This window comes from Doryrhamphus excisus, chromosome 6 (assembly GCF_030265055.1).
Source record: "Doryrhamphus excisus isolate RoL2022-K1 chromosome 6, RoL_Dexc_1.0, whole genome shotgun sequence".
Lineage (NCBI taxonomy): Eukaryota > Metazoa > Chordata > Actinopteri > Syngnathiformes > Syngnathidae > Doryrhamphus > Doryrhamphus excisus.
In genome coordinates this window covers 13,007,709-13,033,530 of record NC_080471.1, presented here as the reverse complement: position 1 = coordinate 13,033,530, position 25,822 = coordinate 13,007,709, and the positions used below count along the sequence as shown (strand labels likewise).

At 39.0% G+C, this 25,822-nt stretch overlaps 1 protein-coding gene across 2 annotated transcripts; it reads left to right on the top strand.

The window, feature by feature from the left end:
* The first annotated feature begins 381 nt into the window (after positions 1-381).
* rfx4 (regulatory factor X, 4) lies at positions 382-24,763 on the top strand. 2 transcript variants are annotated; one of them, XM_058075293.1, is made up of 18 exons: positions 382-679; positions 5,265-5,351; positions 5,472-5,532; positions 9,207-9,330; positions 11,481-11,542; positions 12,450-12,663; positions 13,150-13,227; positions 13,309-13,472; positions 14,454-14,554; positions 14,658-14,716; positions 14,803-14,947; positions 15,043-15,137; positions 16,422-16,539; positions 18,378-18,497; positions 20,288-20,437; positions 20,576-20,708; positions 20,788-20,926; positions 23,739-24,763. In XM_058075293.1, the coding sequence occupies exons 1-18, from the start codon at positions 637-639 to the stop codon at positions 24,012-24,014; spliced, it is 2,169 nt and encodes a 722-aa protein (XP_057931276.1). In that variant the 5' UTR covers positions 382-636; the 3' UTR covers positions 24,015-24,763. The 2 variants fall into 2 exon arrangements, with proteins under 2 accessions (XP_057931276.1, XP_057931275.1); XM_058075292.1 differs by having other exon boundaries at positions 20,537-20,708.
* Positions 24,764-25,822: the final 1,059 nt, after the last annotated feature.

Genomic DNA, 25,822 nt, shown 5'->3' with positions numbered 1-25,822 from the left:
GCATCACCCTCCAGGCTCAGTAAAGAGATGGAGCCAACAAGTGTTTCTGGAGGTGTAAGAACATATGAAATGCCATCATGGAGCATGAGGAGGCCTCAATGTTAGGGTTCCTAGCTCTACCCCCCCTCCCTCCTCCTCTTTTTTCTTGGGAGGGGAGCTTTTCTTATTTAAAAGAGGCCCACAAAAGACTTCCAGTGAGCCTTGCCACATCCCCATCTGACTTGGGGCCATTCATCAGCCTTCCAAGCCTATCAATGACATGTCCCCATCAGGGCTCCTATAAAATCAGCCCCCTTTCCCATGAAACATCAGCAAACATTTTGACGGCTCTGGCTTTGCCCCCGCTGGATTTCTGGAGGACTCTCTAACCCCCCTCCCCACCCACACCACAACCATCCCACCATTCTCTTTTACTCCCACCCGCCCACACACACACCCTCTCTCTCCTCCACTCACACCCTCAGCATCTCCCGTTTGACGGCCAGTGGTCGCGGAGACGGCGAGCGAGTCGAGGATACGAACACCGCCAAAGAGGTGGTGAAGAAGGTGGTGGAGGAGGAGGAGGAGGAGGAGGAGGACGGGAACATAGAGCTATTTTCTTGGAAGGAGCCGCTCGGCGTAGTTGATGGGAAGAGGATGCACTGCGGGCTGCTGGAGGAGCCGGACATGGATTCAACAGGTCAGTCCTGCCTGGAATGCTGGGCCTCGGTCCTCTTGTGGAGTTGGGAAGTTGGAGGGATGCAGCATTCCCCAAAGGATGAGCAGGAGGCACTTTAGCACCACTCAACCAAAGTTGAGGGTGTTGGCCTTTTCATTTGCAGTTTATTTGCAAAGTAGTTTTACTTTTCTGGAAATTGGAATAGCCTCAAAAATCCCCCCCCCCAAAAAAGTCTTGTTTGTCAGTTAAATTTTATAAATAGTTTTCTTGAAGTAGCCAAGCTAAATGGATGGTATTTGACTTTTGTATGTTCTTAAAGAGTGGAGTAGTGCTGTTTTCAGTTAAATTCGTATTTTTTTTTAAATATATTTTTTGCTAGTAAATGTAAATGTTAGCTACATATAACTGGTAGTTACATCTAGTTATGTTTTTTCTAGTTCTGTTGTTTTCAGCTAAATAATTATTTTAAAAGTTTAGAATTACAAAAAAGCAAAAATATTTAAATTTGTCTGTTATTTTGTGTAGATAAATATATATATATAGAGAAAGAGATTTTTTTTTCTTAGTAGCTGTTTTTACATAACGAGTAGGGTGATCCTGTTTTAAGCTAAATTTAAATCTAAATTCATCACAGATTTTTTTTCGTACCTTTTTATGTATGTAAAACCTGATTGATTTATTGTTTAATTAGCTGTCCGTGTAGCTAATGCGTTTACAGAGTGGGGTGCAACTGTTTATTGTAAGTTTGTAATTTAAAATGTTATAATTTCAGTTTAAAATTCTGGAAAAATACTCAGAAATATCCTATCCTACTTTGTACTATTTCAGTACTTTTGTTGGAAAAATTCAGTTTGTGAAAGTAAAAAAATATTTTTTTCTTGAAGTAGATATCTATTAGATAGAGTTAGTTTCTTTTTAAGAGTAAGTTTTTAAAAAAAAATGTGTCACTACTATTTTTTAGCTAAATTATTATTTGTGGATTTTTTCTTTATATTGTTAAATTGATGGGAAGGAATTACCCCCAAAGGTCAAAATTTATTAGTGACTTTTTATGAAAAAATTGAAGTAGGTGTCCATTACTTTAATTTATTAATGGGAAAGTTTAAAACTAGAGTGAAAAATATACCCCCCAAAAAATTCAAAGTAGGATGTGACAAATGACCAAAAGTGTAGACCAAAAAGGAGGCACATGTTTTATAAAATTCTACTTCTAGTTCTTCTTTTTATCACTTCATATGTTTCCAATGAGGATAATTGTTTTCTGTAGTGCGTTTTAGTGTAATTATGTGTCGAAGTAGTATAGTGGCCATCCACTCACATGTATTCAACATGCAGGTGCATTGCAGTGCGGGGTTCACTTAGCTCACAGTGTGTGTTCATAAATGTGCGAACATCCGTGCCACTTGTTGATCGACTTTAATCCAATTATTTCCGTCCCGTACTTACAGTGAAGAAAATAAGTATTTGAACACCCTGCTATTTTGCTATTTCTCCCACTTAGAAATCATGGAGGGGTCTGAAATTTTCATCGTAGGTGCATGTCCACTGTGAGAGAGATAAACTAAAAAGAAAAATCCAGAAATCACAATGCATGATTTTTTAACAATTTATTTGTGTGATACAGCTGCAAATAAGTATTTGAACACCTGTGTATCATCTAGAATTCTGACCCTGAAAGACCTGTTAGTCTGCCCATTAGAAGTCCACCTGCACTCCATGTATCATCCTGAATCAGATGCACCTGTTTGAGGTCGTTAGCTGCATAAAGACACCTGTCCACCCCATACAATCAGTAAGACTTTAACTTGTAACATGGCGAAGACCAAAGAGCTGTCCAAAGACACCAGAGACAAAATTGTACACCTCCACAAGGCTGGAAAGGGCTACGGAGCAATTACCAAGCAGCTTGGTGAAAAAAGGTCCACTGTTGGAGCTATCATTAGAAAATGGAAGAAGCTAAACATGACGGTCAATCTCAATCGGAGTGGAGCCCCATGCAAGATATCACCTCGTGGGGTCTCAATGATTCTAAGAAAGGTGAGGAATCAGCCCAGAACTACACGACAGGACTTGGTCAATGACCTGAAAAGAGCTGGGACCACCGTTTCCAAGGTTACTGTAGGTAATACACTAAGACGTCATGATGTGAAATCATGCATGGCACGAAAGGTTCCCCTGCTTAAACCAGCACATGTCAAGGCCCGTCTTAAGTTTGCATATGACCATTTGGATGATACAGAGGAGTCATGGGAGAAAGTTTTATGGTCAGATGAGACCAAAATAGAACTTTTTGGTCATAATTCCAATAAGCGTGTTTGGAGGAAGAAGAATGAAGAGTACAATCCGAAGAACACCATCCCTACTGTGAAGCATGGGGGTGGTAGCATCATGCTTTGGGGGTGTTTTTCTGCACATGGGACAGGACGAGTGCACTGCATTAAAGAGAGGATGACTGGGGCCGTGTATTGTGAGATTTTGGGGAACAACCTCCTTCCCTCTGTCAGAGCATTGAAGATGGGTCGTGGCTGGGTCTTCCAACACGACAACGACCCGAAGCACACAGCCAGGAAAACCAAGGAGTGGCTCCGTAAGAAGCATATCAAGGTTCTAGCATGGCCCAGCCAGTCTCCAGACCTGAACCCAATCGAAAATCTTTGGAGGGAGCTCAAACTCAGTGTTTCTCAGCGACAGCCCAGAAACCTGACTGATCTAGAGAAGATCTGTGTGGAGGAGTGGGCCAAGATCCCTCCTGCAGTGTGTGCAAACCTGGTGAAAAACTACAGGAAACGTTTGACCTCTGTAATAGCAAACAAAGGCTACTGTACCAAATATTAACATTCATTTTCTCAGGTGTTCAAATACTTATTTGCAGCTGTATCACACAAATAAATTGTTAAAAAAATCATGCATTGTGATTTCTGGATTTTTCTTTTTAGTTTATCTCTCTCACAGTGGACATGCACCTACGATGAAAATTTCAGACCCCTCCATGATTTCTAAGTGGGAGAAATAGCAAAATAGCAGGGTGTTCAAATACTTATTTTCTTCACTGTATCTTCCTCCCCCGTGGTAAATGAAGCTTGAGAGCCTCTGTGGAGAATTGGCTTCACTTCAGAGGCTTCTTTTTTTTATTGTTGTTGTTGTTTAGCCTCTAGACTTAAAAAAAAATTATTACAGCTTAATGGAAATAATGATAAGATACAATGTCACAGTTTCATACAGCTGTTTGTTTGTTGGTGAACGCTTCAATGGAAAAACACGGGTTGTGTGGGCGGAAAACTGCAATTAGCATATTAGCATGTGGAAGGCCACTTGCACACTAATAAGATCCAATACAAGACTTCTATCAAAAACTATATATATATATATATATATATATATATAATATTTGGGCTATCTAGAAATGACAAACACAAAATGAACACACTGTTAAATGAATATCACTGTGACAACTGTCAATCAAATATAGCGCATTGTTATTTTTAGAACTCAGAATTTCCAATGCATTGTGTCACATTGTGCATTACGGTATCCAGTATTACAGTACATACAGTATATGTGTTTTTTTTGGTGGTGAACAGTGCGTACCAGTAAGATCCAATATAAGACAGCACCTTTATAAAGACGATAACGCTTATTATATATATGTATAACTGCATGACATCATACTGATATCTATTAATATTTTGACTACCAAGAAATGCAGAATACTTGTGCACAACATATTGTTAAATTAATATCTCTATGACAAATAACTTAAATGACTCATAGAATACATTTTGTGGTACATGTACTGAGAAATATTGCAAAATACCCAGGGGGATACATTGTGGTCCTCTGCATTCATGCATTTTGTGCTTATAACAGGTGTTTTGATGCACCTCTTGTATTGGATTGGGTGCGTGTGTACCTAATGTGTCCCAAAACTGTGCTAATGGGTGATAACAATAATAAGAAAAATACTAATTGCCTCCTTCTTGGCTGCTGGTGCACGTGCCATTTATGGATATTTACATTTCCTCACGCCACCTAGAAAACTGACCCTCCGAGTGCCCCCCCCCCTCCTTCCCACCTCCCACTCTGCCAATAGCTGCTTTGCTTGTCACATCGCATCAACATGAGAGAAAAGGGACTTTTGCAACATTTGCGTCTCATTAGAATGCTCGTTGCACATCAACAAGAAGTCTCCAGTTGGTTTAATACTTTACACGCCAGCTCTTTTTTTGGGGGGGGGGGGCGAAATTAAAACAGGCACAATGGCCACCTCACTACTAAATGTGCACATGCTCTTTTAAGCCGGGGTGCACCCTCGTCGTTGTCTATCCCGGGGGAGGGTGCGTGTGTTGTGAAGCTTTTTTTAGGGGGGGTACTGGCCGGATTCCTGCCGTGCGGCTGAAAGACCCCCTCAAATAGAGCCATGGCCGCACCACTGCCCACACAATCCAGTGGCCCTGATACTTTTTTCACATGTGCAATGTGTGCGTATATGCACACGAGCAAAACTGGTGATAAAAGTTATGCTGATGCTTAATTAGCATTTTATCCCAACAAATTCAATATTTTTGTCATATTTAAGGTGATTTTTGTTGTCTTTTTCTTTGCACAGAGAGCTGGATTGAGCGATGCCTCAATGAGAGCGAGAGCAAACGTTTCTCCAGCCATATGTCTCTGGGCAACATGTCCACCGACGAACGTAAGCAACACTCCAAAAATGTATTGTACACTTTATTGGCATCATATCCCATAATACACTGACTTAAGATGTAAATGTAAATATTATTGTGTTTTAACAACATTGCATTGATTGTTTCAGATGAAGAAAAAGAAAACAACAGAGCCTCTAAGCCACATTCTACACCAGCGACACTTGAATGGTACGTTTTTGTCTTATTTTGTGTGTGAATGTGTGAAAATGTCATTTCTTTATATGATGAATAAAAGGTTGTCTATTGTCATTATTATCATAAGCAATGCTGAAGACTTGGCTTCATTTTAGCTCACCACGGGGGTTTTGGAATTAGTCCAGTTCCTTTTTTTTTTTTTTTTTACATGTCTGAAAGTGGTCATTAATGCAAGTATTTCCCACTTAATTGTGACTCAAATTAGATGCCAAAAAGTTAGGTTTAGTTTTACATTAGTACCAGTTTCTTTGCAGGTTTTGCTGACCTGAACAAATGTAGCATGACGCACAACAACAATGTATTTGTACATTAATTAACCATACCGAGATTGGCAGACGCTCTTTCCTCAAACAAATGTTGTGTACATGCTGTGTACTGTATTGCACACAATAAAACCATTCACTATTATTACTATTATGGCAAAAAACACTTTGGTGCATATTGAATATTGAATATTTGGTGATGGTCGGAGAGGCTGTAGGCGCAAATTGGCAGCCACGTCTCTGTCAGGCTACCCCAGGGCAGCTGTGACTACGGATGTAGTTTACCACCACCAGTGTGGGACTCAGGAGTGGATGAATATTGGGTTCACTTCACTGTGAAACCCTTTGGGTACCTTGCAAAGGTAAAAATCCACTTCCTTAATTTGAGACGAATACTTCAATATGCAATATAAGTTATAGAAAAAGTGCCACTCATTGTGCCACTCTTAATCAGCGCTTTTATGTCATGTTCCGTATTACAGGTTGGTCTTTAGCTTTTCATTTCCATAGTTTTAACATTGTTTCCTGTTTTGTGCTCTTATTCGGTTTCATTCATTCATTCATTTTCTACCGCTTATCCTCACGAGGGTCGCGGGGGTGCTGGAGCCTATCCCAGCTGTCTGTGGGTGAGAGGCGGGGTCCATCCTGGACTGGTCGCCAGCCAATCACAGGGCCTTATTCGGTTTCTCAAAAGCTAACTTGTTGCTCTGTGGACACGGTTCAGTTTGGTGAGGTGTCACTAGCGCAGTGATATCTTTATCGGCAGAAAACCCTAAATCGATATGATCCAATGTCTTATTTTTATATAACAAATGCTGATATTATCAGACATGCTTAATCATTTCTATGCATTTTAACTAGGGGTGTACGTTTTTTTTCCAAAGCAATACAGATCACTTCCTGCTTCCAAAAAACGATGCTAATACATTTTTATATATATTATTATATATTTTATTTTGATTGAACTGTAGTTTGTGTACACTTGGATGTAAGAATGACTCAAACGAAGTTGGATTTGCTAAACTGTACCTGTAGATTTGTCCTATTTGTATTAGATTTGTATTATGATATCATTACTATTAACAAACAGAAAAATAATAGTGGCAGCTCAAAAGCACAAATTATGGCCCCCCAGGCTGTTTACTAGCTGACAAAGCCAATATCTTCAACAATGGTGAAGACCTGGTTGTCCAGTGCCATCATTTCCATGATGAAATCACAGATCGCTTTAGCCCTCACAGATCGTTTTAGCGATAAGAACAAGCCCTGGGCATTGTAAGGTGGCTGATAGGGTTTCATGTGTTGAAACTCAAATGTTTTTTATTCCCTAATCGTGGAATGTTTGGAGAGCATTTGTTGAAATGTCTTCCTCTGAAACGGTGAGACGTCCCATACAACGGACACGTGTTAATTTACAAGTACATTTGCAGCATGTCACCAAAAAGGAGCACTTGATTTGCTCATAAGAACCCACCCACAGCACAGTACGGCTAATCTCTCCTCCATCCATTCTGTGTACCGCTTGTCCTCACTAAGGTTGCTGGTAGTGTCCTTCTTGATGACTGCTTCTAGATGATTCTCGTGCATGGCCACAAACTTCCTGCATGTCTCTTGTGGGATTTTGGCTCATTCTTCGGCAAAAGCCTCAAGCTGGGTCAGGTTGATGGGTTTCCTCGCCATCACTTTGGCCCTCAAGTCTCGCCACAAATTCTCGATTGGATTCAGGTCAGGACTCTGACTTTGCCATTGTCGGACATTGACATCATTGTCCTTGACCATTCCTTTAGTTCCATGGTGATATGTTTTGGATCATTGTCTTGCTGCTACTTCAGTTGAGGCCGATCTGGAAGAGACGTGGCAATATGTTTCCACCACAATGCATGACGGTGGGCACCGGGTTCTTTGGATTGTATGCTTCTCGTTTCTTTCTCCAGATGTATTAACATCTATTTGGCCAAATAACTCCAACTTCATCTCATCAGACCACAGGATGGTTGACCAAAAGCTGAGATCTTGCTTCAGATGACGTTTAGCAGATTTAGCAGATTTAGCAGATTTAGCCTCCATATGTTTTTTCTTTAGCAGCGCCATGGAGACCTCCTCTGTGAAAGACTTGCTCGATGGTGGACTGCTGCACCTTCATCTTTGCCCGGTCAGGCGTTTCAAATAGAGCCTTGGTTGTGGTCCTTTAATGAAAACATGAAGTAATCTGCTGAGAAACTTCAGCTTGGCCACAACTGGAAGTACCAGCAAGACAATGATCCAAACATACCGTCTAGAATCAACATTCTAGAATGGCCTAGTCAGAGTTCTGACCTGAAACCTATTGAGAACTTGTGGCAAGACTTGAACACCAGAGTGATGGCAGAGAAACCAACCAACCTGACCCAGCTTGAGGTTTTCGCCAAAGAAGAACGGGCCAAGATCCCAAAGGAAACATACAGAAAGCTTGTGGCCACCTACAAGATTCATCCAGAGGCAGCCATTAGCAATAAATGCTATGCTCATTCATTCATTCATTCATTCATTTTCTACCGCTTATCCTCACAAGGGTCGCGGGGGTGCTGGAGCCTATCCCAGCTGTCTTCAGGCGAGAGGCAGGCTTCACCCTGGACTGGTCGCCAGCCAATCACAGGGCACATATAGACAAACAACCATTCACACTCACATTCATACCTATGGACAATTTGGAGTCACCAATTAACCTAGCATGTTTTTGGAATGTGGGAGGAAACCGGAGTACCCGGAGAAAACCCACGCATGCACGGGGAGAACATGCAAACTCCACACAGAGATGGCCGAGGGTGGAATTGAACCCTGGTCTCCTAGCTGTGAGGTCTGCTAGGTGCTATGCTATGCTATTGACTCTTAAAGAGAGACACTGGATTTAGTAAACATAGGGTATGAACAATTGTCAACATTACCTTTTTTTAATGTCCCTGAATAAAATACACCTGAAATTAAGAATTTCTTAATTAATTTCACAATTGAAATCTTAAACTGTGCACAAAAAAGTACATATTAACGATTTGTGGAGTACCTAACATATGCATGTTAGGTTAATTGGAGACTCTAAATTGTGAGTGTGAATGGTTGTTTGTCTATATGTGCCCTATGATTGGCTGGCGACCAGTCCAGGGTGTACCCCGCCTCTCACCCGAAGTCATCATATGCACCACTCTAGTGAGGATACGCATCATAAAAGCTGAATGGATGGCTTAACGAAAAATGTCATTTTTTTCAAATGTTTAATTTCAAATTATTTATATATGGTTATTAATTGGTCATCATCAGATATTTTGCTTAATTTCTGCCTCCAAAAACTTCTGTGTCTAATTTCCATCCATGTCAATTATTTGAATGAACATGGCTGTCTTTGTATAGGCTGGAGGAGAACTACGAGATAGCAGAAGGTGTGTGCATCCCAAGAAGCGCCCTCTACATGCACTACCTGGACTTCAGCGAGAAGCACGATACACAGCCTGTCAATGCAGCCAGCTTTGGGAAGGTACTGTCACACACAGACACACAAAAAAATAGAATAGCGCTGGGTAGAGAGCAGATGGACGGAAAGATGGATCTGTACCAAATTATGCACCCTATAGATACACACATCCTGTATTGGCTTGAATGTTCTCATTAGCATTAGTTATTCACTGACAACTAAAGGGAAACATTAAATATAAATAAATAAAATATTGTATAAATATAATATAAATATTATTATAAATATGTTTATATATTTATAATTATTATAAATTTATATATTTATATATATTTATAATTATTATAAATATAATATAAATATATAAATATTGTATTCTGTATCAGCACCTTTAGTGTAATAGCTTCCTCCTTGGCTCCTACATAACATTTACGTTCACTTAAAAGCATTTATTAATCAGAAAAAGTACATTGATTTCTATTCACAATATGAATGAAAATACAAAACAATACATGCTTTTCATTGGACAGCACCAACATTAACAACAGTAGCAGGGGAGGGTGGAATAATCACACATCTGCATCTTTATCCAGATTTGCACCAAAACATAATAGTTTCTTTGGAATGTTTTGTTTTTTTCCGTAAGAAATACAAACTAATGGTCACATTTCCAAAGACTCACATCTCCAATTATTTGTAAGAAAAAATAAACTGGAAATATGCTGATATGTGATTATTGAGCAGAGAGCAGACCTCTGCCAAGGTCAAACCAGTTGGGTCATCACTAAGGATGAACATTTGACTACATTTCCTTGATTGAACATTGACAAAATCAATGATTAATAAGGGAATTGATTTTTTTCGGGGGTGGATTCACTCTTCTGAATTCCTAATCATTTACATATTCTTAGAAAAGCACCTTCTGTGTATGTCCAGGTTCATGTCTAATGATTGTTGCTGCAGTTTATTTTAGAAATTTTAAAAATTTTAGAAAAATATTTTAAAACATTTATGTCAGGTAATGAAAAGTCACTCTGTATTTTTTTATTTTGTAAAATTGCTAAAAAAAAAGACAAAACAAAAAGTAATATGCCAATATCAACATTTTATGTTTTTCTCTTTGCATTGTGTCTTTTTGCTCAATTTTTCACATTTTTGCTTGATAAATAGATATAAATTAATTTTTAAAAATGAATAGGCTGGGCGTCTCAGGTTTGAATCTCCACAGGTTTGAATCTCCACTATCGGTAAGCATTATCGGTATTCGCCAGGAATGGCATCCGGAATTTAAAAGGCCCAAGCCCAAAATCAGTATGCGGATCAAAAAGACTCCATAATCAGGAAAAAGCCGAAAAAAACAAACAAAAAGGCCAAAACATCCAGATCTTTACCAAATTATCATGGCTTCCTCCTTGTTTAAGTGTGACTCTAAACTAGAACATTACTCAGTAGAACGAGTTAACATTCAGAATCAGTATCTTTTATTCAGATCCGCACTAAACTAAAATGTGTTTTTCCCTGGCCCATTGCCAACAAGACGTAAAACTTCATGCTTTATTAGTTTTTTGCGTTAAATGGCGACAGTAATAATTCCCTTTTGCAGCTTTAGCCCCACCTCAGTGTGAAGCCATGAGCACAGAATCCAATCCAGCCAACAAGAGACAGACTTTGCTGAGTTCCCACAACCCTGAGAAAGCTCCTCAGCCGGCCTACCCCCGGCTGTCCCAGCCCAAAAAAACACACCCTCCCCGCTTTTCCCCCTTCTCGCCTGCTCCTGTCGGAAGATATTGAAAAAGAGAAGGGGCCGGGATTAATGTGTAATTAAAGAAAATTTGGAAGGGTGAGATGTTGCGGAATGTTAGATCAGTGGCTGGAGCGGTGTGGGGTGTCCTTTAGGAAGGCTTCATTGATTCAGGACAAAAAAAAGGAGAGCGGGCCCGCACTGCCTCCCTGTCTGCTCATTTATCATGCGGGGGCCTGACAGAAACTTCACAGCTTGGCCTCTATTTTCATGGCACACAATAGAGAGCGACACTGTTTGCTAAAGTTCCTGCACCAGGAACTCGACCCGGGAGACAAAAAAAAGAAAGGATGAGGAGAGAGAAGAAGATGTGGGGGGAGAGATTTGTTTGGAAAAATAAAGAAAAATAAAAGAAATGTATGGAATAACTCTTTTCGCTGTCATTTTGAATCTTTTATTTTTTACTCTACAGATTATAAGGCAACAATTTCCAGCATTAACCACCAGACGACTTGGAACTAGAGGCCAGTCCAAGTGAGTTGCATGTTAAAACATATTGTGGAACAATAACATACATTTTAAACAAAACAGAACAAGCATATTATGCACATATGTATATTTTGTAGATAGTTTTCCATATATTTCATTCATAGTGTAGAATAATGTAAAACAAAGCCAATAATGCACATAATATTTATATATTTACTATATTTTTAGATACATTTATTAATGTTTTTAAACAACAGAAAACATTGATGCTCATATTTATGTATTTTATATCACTTTTTTATTTTTTTGTTTTATTATTATTTATAGACATTAAAATAAAAATAATTGATCCACATATTTGGATGTTTTATGTTTTTTGCATACAATTTATTAAAATAATAATTACAATAATAATTACAATGGAAACAAATACTGTACATATTTACGCATTTCATTTTTAATATTTAAAATACAGCAATTAAAACAAACAATTGATGCACATATTTATATATGTTTATATATATATATTATATATGTTTGACTATTTTTCAATTATTAAAACAGTAACCAGTGACCCACATATTATGTATATAGTTTATTTTTACATATATTTTATTCATTTTTTTTAGAATAATGTATCAATCAATCAATGATATCAATCAATCAATGATGTACATAATGTTTTTACATGGTTTATTCATATTTTAACACCACTGCAAATTAAATGTACAAATCACTCAACTATTATAATAAATTAATCTCTCTGACTGTGTCAATCAAAACTGAGCATTACTAATTTTGTGTCTCTATTGCTATTTTTTTAAGTGCCACATAAAGTGTAAAATGCAATCAGAAGGAAATAAAGTAATACATTGGCTATAAATGTTATTCAAGTGTAATAATATGTGTGTGTGACCGCTAATATAGAGTATTTCTGAACGTGTGGTTGCAGATATCACTACTATGGCATCGCGGTGAAGGAGTCATCTCAGTACTACGACGTGATGTACTCCAAGAAGGGTGCGGCGTGGGTAAACGAGGCGGGCAAGAAGGAGGTCACCAAGCAGACAGTGGCGTATTCACCGCGCTCCAAGCTGGGGACGCTGCTGCCAGAGTTCCCAAATGTCAAAGACCTAAATTTGCCCGCTAGCTTGCCAGAAGAGAGGGTAAACAGCACTTTTATATGTCCATCCTTAGTTCTACATGTACAACACCCCCACCCCCGCCACTCCACTGCTGCCATGTCACATCCCTGTGTCTCCCCCCCCCGCCCCCCCGGCCACTCCAGCCTTTTATCTAGCCCTGGACCTTAAGACTAAAGACCTTGAGGATTTATACGCTGGCTCCTCACTAACTCTTAATCTTTTGGGGGAGATAATAAGATCTGGCCGTGGACAAAGGCCATCTACTAGCTGTCCGCCTTTTTACACAGGGGGGGGCTGTGATTTTAAATGTTTTGTGTTTCTGATCTCTAAAGCTTGCTTTATATGACTTTGCTGCAGGAACATGAATTCAGTGGTTCCCATGCTTGTTGCTGGATTTATATTCTTGTTTTGCTAGCACATTTCCTTTCAGGGTGGGGGGTGGGGACCGGGAAGAGAGAGGGGGGGGGGGGTGATGCAGTTCAATCAATACTGCGTTGTCACCCACAGGTGTCAACCTTCATCATGATGTACAGAACACACTGCCAGAGGATCCTGGACACGGTTATCCGAGCCAACTTTGACGAGGCGAGGCTTTGTTTTTAACCGACTAAACCTAACATATCATCAGGCATCTCTCTAGAATTTTTTTTTTGTGTTTGTGTGCAGGTCCAAAGCTTCCTGCTGCACTTTTGGCAAGGCATGCCACCCCACATGCTACCCGTCCTCAGCTCCCCCACCGTGGTCAACATCGTCGGCGTGTGCGACTCCATACTCTACAAGGCCATCTCGGGGGTTCTCATGCCCACCGTTCTCCAAGCGCTGCCTGACAGGTGAGAACTTGCCAGTGGTGTACAGCTGCAGTGCACCATAGTGAGATCTCTATAGAGTATTTGGACACTGCCATGCAGTGGAATAAGGACCAGCTCTCAATAGCACAATACAACACAATATCCAATAATCAAGTAATATTCTTATCTATGTAAAAGCTGATGAAAAAATAGTCATTGGATTGTACAGGCATACCTGAGAAAACAGATTTTTATGGACTTTATGACAACTATAAGCGGACTATTTGCGGAATTTTCATAAATTTGGTTCAGAATGTACATAGGACAATAATGTTATATTCCACAATTTATGTAAATATCCAATGTAAAGCATGTATCTCACATTTTGTGAGTTTTTTTTGTTGTCAGATTTTGTCAATATTTTCTTTGTATAAATTTTTCAAATTTGATTTTGAAATTAAGACAAGCATTTAAAAAACAATTTCCCAAAATGTTTAAAATGTGGCCATACATGAATTTGGCTCAGATTGGTGCCAAAATGTGTTAATAATTTTAAATAATAAAATAATTAGAAACATATACTTTATTTTGGATTTTTTTTTTTTGAAAAATCAGAACATTTTGGCAAAATTTGTTTTTTTTAATTATATGGACATACAGTACATGCTTTACAATGACATTGCAATTAATTAATTACAATGGTATGAATTTGAAAGAAATAAAAAGAGCCAGATTCATTCACTTTTTTGGTGTGAAAATTAACTATATTAAATAATCCAGTGTGATCTTTTGAAAATTGTAATTTGGTTTTCAGATAATATTTCTATAATTCAAATAATTATTCCTGATTTATATGAATTAATGTAAAGTAACTAAGATTTTATTTTCTTTTTCATCAATATAGTATATTATAAAAGAGCAGAAATTATTTAATTGAATTAAATAAACTGTTAATAATAATATTTAACTTTTAAAAGGTCCATTTTGTTTGTGGTCTTACAATTGTTTTCTTCATTGACACAGTTTGACTCAGGTCATCCGAAAATTTGCCAAACAATTAGAAGAGTGGCTCAAAATCGCCCTGCACGACCTGCCTGAGAACTTGAGGAACATCAAATTTGAGTGTATGTCATCATTTTAGATCACATCTTCACAAAATACAAAGTCTACATTTCTTACAGATATTATCTTGACACATTTTTGTATCTGTGTATTTTTTTTTTTTAGTGTCCAGGAGATTTGCACAGATTCTAAAGCGGCAGACATCGTTAAACCATCTGTGTCAGGTGCGGCCTGGGAGCATTTCAATAAAATCCTGATGAGCAAACGGCCAACTTGCATGCCCGTGTGCTCATAGTGTCCATGTCCTCAGGCATCGCGGACTGTGATAAACAGCGCTGACATCACATTCCAAATGTTAGAAGACTGGAGGAATGTGGACCTGAACAGCATCACCAAGCAGACGCTTTACACCATGGAGGACTCACAGGACGAGCACCGGCAGCTCATCATCCACTGTAAGCTCACTTGGTGGTGGTGGTGGTGGTGGTGGTGGTGGTGGTGGGGGGGGGTGTGTTTAAAAAAGTAACAAACTGTCGCTCTTCTGTTTCAGTGTACCAGGAGTTTGATCGCCTCTTGGAAGAGCAGTCACCCATTGAGGCATACATCGAGTGGCTGGACTCCATGGTGGACCGCTGCGTCGTCAAGGTCAGACAGAACATCACATTTTCAGGGTGACTTGTGCTCCTTTTCCAATGCATGGTATCTACTCCGTAGTATTTACTCCACCGTCTCCAGGGTGTGGTTTTCTTGATGCCCTCAGTCTCCTCAGCCACAAACAAAATGTTTATGTCAACAAACAAAGGGGTAATTTCTACGAAAAATAGCTGTCAATGTAAACGTATGTTACAATATTGTTCACTTCATCATTATAGCTCGGTGTTTTTGCCATAGCAGTTTTGTGTTAATGTCAAAATCGATAAAAAGGAATTGACACTTACCTTAAAAGTTTTTTATTTTGCACAAATAGAGGAAAACCATGTCAACAAACTGTCCTATGTTCAAGAATCCTTTATTATGGTCCAAGTCCATGTGCAAGCGCTGGCTATTTCCACTTACGTTGACAATTGTTTATGTTGATAGCTAATCTGGTAGGTGTCGACGAAATTCACACCAGTGACAACACTGGTCTACACATTTCTGGACTCGATCTGCATGCAGAATGCATAAGTCAATTTTTACTACCATTCATGAAATTACATTGTATACACTTCCAAAAGAGAGATTTCTGCAAATAAAATAATTTTATGTCGATTCTAGACATATTAAAATGAATGTATTGGAATGTGCGACCAGGCTTTCAGATCGAACTGGTTGCTTGTAGAAACACTGTACGTTCTGGTAAACTATCCTTTTTGCCTTATTTTGCATAAATTCCCTGTTTTGACCCAATACTGTATCTTGAAAACTATAGCCATTCTGCACTTCTGACTCTTTTTCTTAAACCAACACAAAAATTTTTGCACTGTGGGAGGAGAGCTGGAGTAGGGCCATAGTCTACACAAGCGCAGGGAAAAACATACAAATTGCATGCTGAAAAGTGCTGTGTTGGTGGAAATATGTCAAATCATTGAGGAAGCGTTTGCAAAGCAGAAGCTCTCTCCTCATAAAAAGACACCTGTGGCTCAGAGCTAGCTGCTCTCTCACTCATGCAGCAATCCTCCCAGTTAATGATGTCTACAAGCGTCCCATTTGCGCCCATTATGCGCCCGATATGGGCCTTGTAAAATGTGGTTTCCCCGGCAACGTCTTGGACGGGCCAGACAATGGGTCAATAGGAAGGCGTGTCCACAGGGGCAAATTAAATAGTTGACTTGTTGACATGTTTTCTGGTCCCAGAGGGTTAAGCCCCAAACACAGGCCGAGGGGTTAATGCTGGCATCCTGAGCCCTCCCACCCTCTTTTCTCATGGAAATCTTCTTCTTCTTGTAGGTGTCAGGGAAGAGGCCCGGCTGCCTGAAGAAGGTGGCTCAACAGTTCCTTCTCATGTGGTCCTGCTTTGGGACCAGAGTAATCCGGGATATGACTCTCCACAGCGCCCCCAGCTTTGGTGAGCCGATGTTGCATGCTACACCTATAGAGCCGTAACACGGAGGAAAAAAAAAAAACACCACCTGTCGGATCAGATGGGAGATTTGAAGTGCAGTTAAGGGTTGCCATGGCATCCCTCACAGCACGGGCCCTACACGGCGACACAATGGTCCAGCTGAGAGATACCCCGTCTCACCAATGGCTTGACAAACGTGACCACTAATTAGGTTATCCACTCCCTCCCAGCTGATTGAATTTCAGAGTTTGTGTTGACCATGTGACCTTGTTCAAACAGCTGAATGACAGCAAGAAAAATGAAAAAAGGGATGTATTATTATTATTATAAAATGTTTTACTCTATTCTCATAATATTAAAATTTGACATTATATTTTCCTCTTATATTAATATTATATTATATTATTATATATATAATATTATACTACCACGTTTAAGTAATATGTGTATTAATTTGTAATAATGTCCTTAATTCGTAATATTACCATATTACCAATATTACGTTTTTTCTTTCTCTTTTTTCCTTTTCCTAAAAAAAACATTTCTGGCAATGGTTATTTTTTCTGACTCATTATTTAACAAAATTTTTCTCAAAAGTATACATTTGATTCAAATTGTACAATTTTATACCACCAAAAATATGACAGATGAATGGTACCTAAAAATAATTAAAAAAAATAATAATAAAAATGAAATTCTTCTTCAGGTCGAAAATCTAAACATCTAAAAAAAAGTTACAAATTAATTTTAAAAATCTATTTAAAATCTAATTTAATTATTTTTTTTTACATTTTAAATTTAATTAATTGTCCTTCAAGTCTTAAGTTTAGGATCCCTGTTTCTTAATTCTTATTTCTACTTACCTGTCTTACCAATACATTTTTTTAATAATTCAATGCTCTCTGAAAAGAATTTGGAGAAGGCCTTTTTCTTGTTTCCCAATGCAAAAAACAGTCCATGAAGTTATGCGTAGATTAAAATGTATTATGGAAAGCAGGAAGTGAACAAATGTAACAGTTACTGATTGTAAAAGTACCAGATGGAGGAGTAGGATTTAATAAGCTTTGCTTCTTCCTACTCCTTTTGGACATGTGGAACTGTGAACTGATTATGTGATGCATTCAATTGTAATCTGATGCATGTTCAAATGAAATAAAACCATTACCATTACCATTAATCTTCTGTGGAAGAACCCCATCAAATACCTTTGGAATTAACTTCAACAGAGCTCAAGTGATTGGCATTCTGATTTATATCCTACGCTGCAAACTAGAAGGAGCCTTTGTTTCATTGGCTGCAGAATCTCCGAACGACTTCTGACCTGTTACAAATGGACGATAATTCCTACACTTGGTCATGTTACTGAAGGTGAAGAAAATCAATGAAATATGTTTTTAGAAGGTGATATGATGGAAGCGGGTGTGCAGGTGAAGTGGCCGCGGCTATGTTAATAGAGGCGCTATAAAAGCAAAAGGGGAAAACGACCTCTTTTGGGCTCTGTGTTTGAATATCAAAGACACAGCTGGTCGCTGTGTTCCGATAAAGCAGCTTTATGTGCACAAACAGCTAATTAACAAAAGACTCCCCCTCAACGTGTTTGTCCGTCTTTTCCATTTTATGACAGCTCTCCGCTGAATAGCCGCAAGTGTTTATCACGCAGCCACAGTGACACAATTGTGACCCTCAATTCTATTTGACCCGGACCCAGAGGTCAACAGACCTATTTCTGGCACTGGAAAAGTCAGGAGTACATTCCGTTTAGAGTTGGGAGGATGTAATGTCATCGCCATGGTGATGATGATGATGATAATAATGATAACACACGCTTGTTGTCCTTGAAGGCTCCTTCCACCTGATTCATCTCATGTTTGATGACTACGTCCTTTACCTGCTGGAGTCGCTGCACTGCCAGGAGAGGGCCAACGATCTCTTGAGAGCCATGAAGGGTGAAGGCAGCACCGGTATGTACATCACAGCATATTATAGCAATCCATGGATATTTATGGCTTGATAGGTGATGATTTGATTTGGCTGTTGCGTTTATGTTCATCAGGAAAATGTTTTTTTCCTTATAACCTTTTCTCCCAATATCAAAACAGTCAAAACTTTTGTCTTCTAATATTTTCCAACTTTTTTTTTGTAATTTTACCATTTTTTCACCAAAGATCAAACTTAAATTGTGTAATATTGTTATATATTTTTACATATATTCTCTTAATTGTACACATTTTGTTGATTTTTGATTTTTTTCTTTTGATATTACAACATATATCACAGCTTTTTTGTTGTAATATATTACTTATATTATAACTTTTAGAACTTTTATGACTTTTATAACTTTTTAAAAATCATAATAATTTTTTTTTACCTGGCTTTACTTCTTGTTTTAAAAAAAATGGCTTTAATCACGTAACATTACATTACATCTCATAGTATTACATTTTAGATGTAATTTTACAATGTTTTTCTCCAGAAAATATTGCATCTCATAATATTGCTGCTTTATACCGTAATTTTATATATTCTATCTAAAATACATTGCGGTTCATACATTGTTGAGTTTTGAAATGTAATAAATGGCTGATGTTTCATGGTTGACAATTATTCGGCTAAAAATATTGAAAATCAAGTTCTATGTAGTATTCTGGTCACTAATCTTACAATGATGAGAAATTACTTTACATTACATTACCTTCACGCTGCATGGAGTCAACCAGTCCAGGGTGTACCCCGCCTCTCCCAATAGTCAGATGGGATAGGCTCCAGCATACCCCCGCGACCCTAATGTAGATAAGCGGTGGTTAGGAAGTGGTTAGCATGTAGGCCACACAGTCAGGAGACCCCTGGTGACCCCTAAAATAGCTAGTAGTACATTTAAACATTACATGCATGTATGTGATCTGTATTGGTGTTGGTATTGGACGATTTCACTTGGATTATCGGGATTGGTATCGGCAGCATAAACCCTGCTCAGAACATCCCTGCAAATTGGTGATACTTGGTTATGGTGCGTTCGAAGGCCGCTGAACAAATTACGATTTTGTAACGCTTGACGAAAAACATTTTCAGTTAAGCATAAATGTGTAAGAAGAATGTAACAGTGGTACATGTAAGCTATATATTTTTCCTCTATTATTATATTTAGGGTGAATAGATTTAAACTGCCTGTTTTCTAAGAAAAAAATAAACAAAAAAAAATTAGGTGTGTGAAATTCTGGATGAAAGTTTTGTCAATGATCCATCCTCTCAATAGTCAGACTTATTTTCTTGGAATGTTGCTATTTGTTGGCTAATAATTTTGCGGTCTTCTTTATAATTTTAGTCCTCGTTAAATTATTCTACATTATTCTGTGATATCACATGATTTTGTTTTTGTGGAAAACCTTTTAAATGACAATATATTCATTCATTCATTTTCTACCGCTTTTTCCTCACGAGGGTCGCGGGGGTGCTGGAGCCTATCCCAGCTGTCTTCGGGCGAAAGGCGGGGTACGCCTTGGACTGGTCGCCAGCCAATCACAGGGCACATATAGACAAACAACCATTCACACTCACATTCATACCTATGGACAATTTAGAGTCGCCAATTAACCTAGCATGTTTTTGGAAATGTGGGAGGAAACCGGAGTACCCGGAGAAAACCCACGCATGCACGGGGAGAACATGCAAACTCCACACAGAGATGGCCGAGGGTGGAATGACAATATATAATAATAATAATAATAATAAATAATCTTGTCACCTCCTACAGAGCGAGACGAGGAGTTCACTCTCACAGAAATAACCGCCACCTCCTCACCTTCCCCTGGGTCCTACTCGCCCGCCAGGTCCGTCCACTCTACCGCCGTGTCGTCAGCCTCCCCCACAGCTGACACATCGCCGGAGTATCCCTCTACCACAGGTGAGAGGTCACACAGTTTGCTCAGTCACGCCCTCTTAGGTCGATTTTGAGGGCCAGCGTGACATTTGGTTACCGTGCTGTCGTGTATGTGTCTGGCAGGCGCCGTTCAGTCATATACCTGGTCCCTTACATACACAGTGACAACAGCTGGAGGTTCCGCTCCCGACGCCGGCCAGCAGTTGTCCTGCATGAGGAGCAGCTCTGCGGGCACGCCACCGCCGCCGCCTTCCGCCCATCGGATGCCTGTCTACACCCACAGAGAGGAACACGGGTAATTAGGACGTAAATCTCTACTTGTACATTTCTATGACATTATGGGAGCCGGTTTCAAATGTACTTGTGTGTTTTAGATACACTGGGAGCTATAATTATGGCAGTTACGCCAACCAGCATCCTCACGCCATACAAAGCCAGTACCCGGGCCTTGCCCATGAGACCACCATCCCAGCACCGCTACACTACTCCGCCTACCACCGTTCATCTGCACAGGTCTGTCACACACTAATGTCACCTACTATATCCTCATTTAGTCCAGTCAGCTCAAAAACCACAAAGTATGCATGGAGCAACTGAAAAGGCAGTTTTGTAAGTAAGATTTTTATCATGCAAGAGTAAAGCTTCTAGATCTTAAAAAAATGAATTTTAACTTGATAAACTACTTTTTCAATATTTTTAAACATGTATTTACTATGTATTAAAAAAAATTAACTATTTTTGACACTGAACTGGCTGCACAGTGGAGCAGTGGTTAGCGTGCAGGCCACACAGCTAGGAACTCTAGCTGTGGAGTTTGCATGTTCTTTCTCCCCGTGCATGCGTGGGTTTTCTCCGGGTACTCCGGTTTCCTCCCACATTGCAAAAACATGCTAGGTTAATTGGTGACTCCAAATTGCCCATAGGTATGAATGTGAGTGTGAATGGTTGTTTGTCTATATGTGCCCTGTGATTGGCTGGCAACCAGTCCAGGGTGTACCCGCCTCTCGCCCAAAGACAGCTGGGATAGGCTCCAACATGCCTGTGACCCTCGTGAGGATAAGCGTTAGAAAATGAATGAATGAATGAATGACACTGAACTGTTAAATTTAAACGGAAGCTAACAGCTGAGCATTATTCACAATAACAAAATATGTAAGTGAACTACTGTATAATAAGACTAAATAAAACTCAAATCAGACAAAAATTACTAAAGTAAAGGGGATTTCTGACAGCGAGTCACGTTTGTACATCTTAATTGTTTAATTCTTTGTGCAAGTGTAAAAGGATTAGTTTAAATTCACTTTCAATTATAAATACATAAGTATTAAATACATACTCAAATTAAATAGGTTATCGACTGCATAAAAAACACTTAATGAAACTGACTAACTAACTAATATAACGTATGTATAATAAAAAAAAATTGAAGTGTAAATTACTGTGTAATTACTGTGCCTAGGAGGCAACCGCCATATGGTTATCATCGTGTTTTTTTCGCATCCTTCTGTAATCAAAGATCTGAGCTTAGTGTGACTTTTCCTGTATTTTCCATTTTAAAATTGTCTGCAACAATCAACCTAAATGAAGTCGGACATTATCATGTTACCACAATCCTGTTTCTCCACACAGCGGAAGCAGCCCTCAATGCCCTTTTCATACTTTTATTACTAAAATATTGTTGTTGAATGGTCTCTTTTCTGCTGCTGTACAAGACGCAGCTGGGAGGCCCACAGTGCCCTTTGACCCTCTCGGTGATGCTTTTTTTCCATGCCATGACTCGTCATAATGGACTTGACTGTGGTGTTTATATTTAATGTGAAGAGTGGAAAGACGCTTTACTTCCTCTTTATTAAGACGCTTTGGGCATAAATGGAGCACAATGCCTCTGCTTTGTGCCTGAGAGAGATTTGACGTGTCTATTCTGTAAAATATTGCTGTCAGCATGCAGTTACAGTCCGTGCATCTGGCACAGTAGAGACACAGAAACACCCGCTTTCCTAAATAGCGTCATTTCACATACATTTTCCTTTACATTCTAACAACCTCACAACTTTTGGCCAAAATTTACAATAAAAGAGCCAGAGAATAGAGCTTAGTGTTTGGGTAGGAGTTTTGGTTGTTGTTGTTTTTTTTGGTGCTGTGCTAAACTTGGGGGTAAATATCTTAAGTATTAAAACAACTATTTAGCATCTACTGTGGTAATTTTTGGGCCCTTTGTATTGAGTTGTGGACTCCAATAGAGCAGCTACACACAATAACCCACACAGGAAACTGTATAGATCAGGGGTCTCAAACTCAATTTACCTGGGGGCCACTGGAGCTAGGGTCTGGGCAAGGCTGGGCCGCATCAGGTTTTCAAAAAAAAAAAAACGCATTTATTAAAAACAGAAAAATATACAAACTTTTTCAGTGCTTTGGTTCCAATTTTCTACAAGAAAAGCTCTGATAAAACATTCCACTGTCTCCAAATATCTTAATTTTTATTTTTCTGCACAAAATAAGATGAAAATAAATAAACAAATCAAGAATAAAGAAAATCAATCAATCAGTGATAAATAAATATAATAATAATAATAAAACGGCAAATAATAAAAACTTAAGAAACCACATATAGTTGGTGGGTAGACAAATAATTTTTTTCAGATTAAAATTAACAAAGCATTATTAGAGCCCTGTAGACATGACAAAACACGACTATAGTCACATTTATACTCTTTTTATTTACAGCATATTGCGCAACTGCAGGGTCTTGCGACACATGCTAACTCGCAAACTAGAGAGCTAGCGACCTAAACGGTAGCCTTCAAGTTATTTCCTTTAAACTTAAATAGCCAAAAACTTACCACTTCCACACGGATAGGGAGGATAACTTTTAACAGTTATTTAACCTTTAACATGAACATTAATCAAACATAATAATTTTTTCTGGGTACATGATACCATACAGCATCCATATCAAACTTGCGCGGGCCGCACTAACATTAAACTTTCATATCAAGGCGGGGGCCTCAAACTAGTGTCCTGCGGGCCGCATTTGGCCCGAGGGCCGCGTGTTTGAGACCGCTGCCCTAAAGATTAAACACCCTAAAGTTATGGTTTTGACTGCATTGAGCTGTGTGAGAAATTTCAAGTTAGTCCAACCATGTGGTGTATTTCTGTGAAAAACAGAAGCACAGGTAACATTGTAGGGTGGGTGTTTTGACAAATGTTCACCCTTTAGTGTGCAGCGGTTCAGGAGTAGAAGCATTAGTTTCATTCTTCCCCTGTATTGTCATGAAATAATGAACTCCCATCATCATAACATATCCTATCTTCATTCCGACAGTACCAGTTTAATGGACAGATGTCCCGCATGGAGCCCTCCTGTTTGATGAGTGCCACTCCCCGCCTGCACCCTTCACCCGTCGCCCCCCGGTGGCCGGATATGTCCCCGGTCAACAGCTGTTACACCAGCACACCTATGCATTCATCCCGCTATGCTGCGTCAGGGGATGTGTACTCCCCCCTTGTCCCTCGCAGGAACTCCGAGTACGAGCACTCACAGCATTTCCCAGGTTTTGCCTACATCAACGGCGAGGCCACGACAGGCTGGGCCAAGTAGCCTTTTGAACACTTTGAGGTGTAAAGGACACCATCAATAGGCACGGCCTGTTAAGTACACGTCACTAAAACGGAGGCACAGAGAGTTGGCAGTACCAGTGTGAGGACACGTTTGTCAATCATTTGGAGGGTCGGTGCAGCTAGAGATAATCCTCTATGAAATCACGTTGATTATCACAAACAGCAAAATCATGCAGTGCCGCTGCCAAGCTGTGCATTTGTTTTTCAGGAATATACCCCTCTGCAAGTCAGGAGCTAAAGGGTCAGCGTGCATAACTGACAAAATGGATTGCCTTAACGTTCCGCCAAAAAGAGCCACAAAAACTGAGACCTTCAAGGTTCTCATGCTCCAAAAGTGTACTCTGTACTCAGTATATATGTATGTGTGTGTATGTATGGATGTATATATGTATGTATGTATATATATGTATTTGTATACTATATATATATATATATACATATATATATGCAATGTATTTTCTGTCTGTAACGATGTAACATGGTTGTATCGTCTTACTTTCTATGCTACTCTTGTTCTGTTTTGTAAGATCAATAGTACAGGATGCATTAACCTTGGGTTGTGTGTTTTATAATTATAATGGACTCAAAAGCTACTGAGGACCTATTGCCCTGTGGGTATTTATAAATAAAAAAAACAAAGGAAATTATCATTAAAGTGTACAGTAATGTTCAATGCAAGCACTGGAAAAGCATCTGTGGTGACTGCTGAAGGATGACAATTTTGAATGTTGCCACATAAAGAATTTCATTATGTAAAACTTTTGAGACTGTTGTTATTATGTTTGTTGTCAGTAGTTTTAGTTTTATCTCTAATGCATACCTCACACATTACAGTAGAACATACACATTTCAAACACTATACACAGGGTAATTAAATGTATTAGGTCTTATTATACAGTGGTTTATTTTGTTAAATTGTGTTTATTTTAGCTTTTTCCTGATTAGTAGTGAGGCCACTGTATTTCACCAATTCAAAAACTGCCTACAGTCATATTCAACCATGTTTTTTTCCTATATATCTACTTCTGTAAAAATTCAATTTCACTCTAAGCGTCTGACAATTGCCAGTTTGAATGTCCCAAAAGGCTTCACTTGAAGCGATCTCCACATGTGTCTCACTGTGCACCACAGTAAGTGACAACATTGTTGGGGGGCTGGGGCACGCTGCAGAAAAGAATGACATTTCTATAGAAACAATGTCCCACTGAGTCTGAGTCGGGGTCAGTGCACCTCAAGTCCCATAACCTTTCAACCCCTGACCCCTGCTGAGGTTTATATTTATTGCAACATAGATCCTCTGTGTCATGTGTATCCAGCGCTTGGAAAATCCAAAGCCTTTGAATGCAGGAAAATAAAAGAAGGCCACCCTGCATAGATTTAATCACCTGACCTTACTTTTAATATCTGTATCTTCTGTCATAAAGCATATTTAAATGCTTGTTTTCTTACGGTTTGTAATTCAGAGGCAACAGAGGGAAACAGTGGCTGTATATCAAATATAGATATAAAAGACTATTAAGTAGTTTAGTTCTAATCCAATTGAAGAAATCCGTTCAAATCTAAATAATAATAAAAAAATTACTGTGATTCTAAAAACGTGAAAAAGATTTCAGACAGCATTTCTTTGTATGCATTTCCGCTGAAAATGTCAATTGTAATAGTTATTTTACGTATTTGGGCAGTAAAAAGAGAGCTGTTGTAGCTTTGAAGTGAGTTTGGGAATTCCGCTGCCGATAGTGACAATGAAACGCACCAGTGGGAAGCGCCCCTCTCCCGGAAACAGTTGCA

What these genes read in the sequence shown, in the direction of transcription:
- rfx4 (XM_058075292.1), top strand. Translation starts at nt 637, where the DNA reads ATGCACTGCGGGCTGCTGGAGGAGCCGGACATGGATTCAACAG. An exon ending in GGAGTATCCCTCTACCACAG is followed by an intron (nt 20,438 to 20,536) that starts GTGAGAGGTCAC and finishes TGTGTCTGGCAG; the next exon opens with GCGCCGTTCAGTCATATACC. An exon ending in ACCCACAGAGAGGAACACGG is followed by an intron (nt 20,709 to 20,787) that starts GTAATTAGGACG and finishes TGTGTGTTTTAG; the next exon opens with ATACACTGGGAGCTATAATT.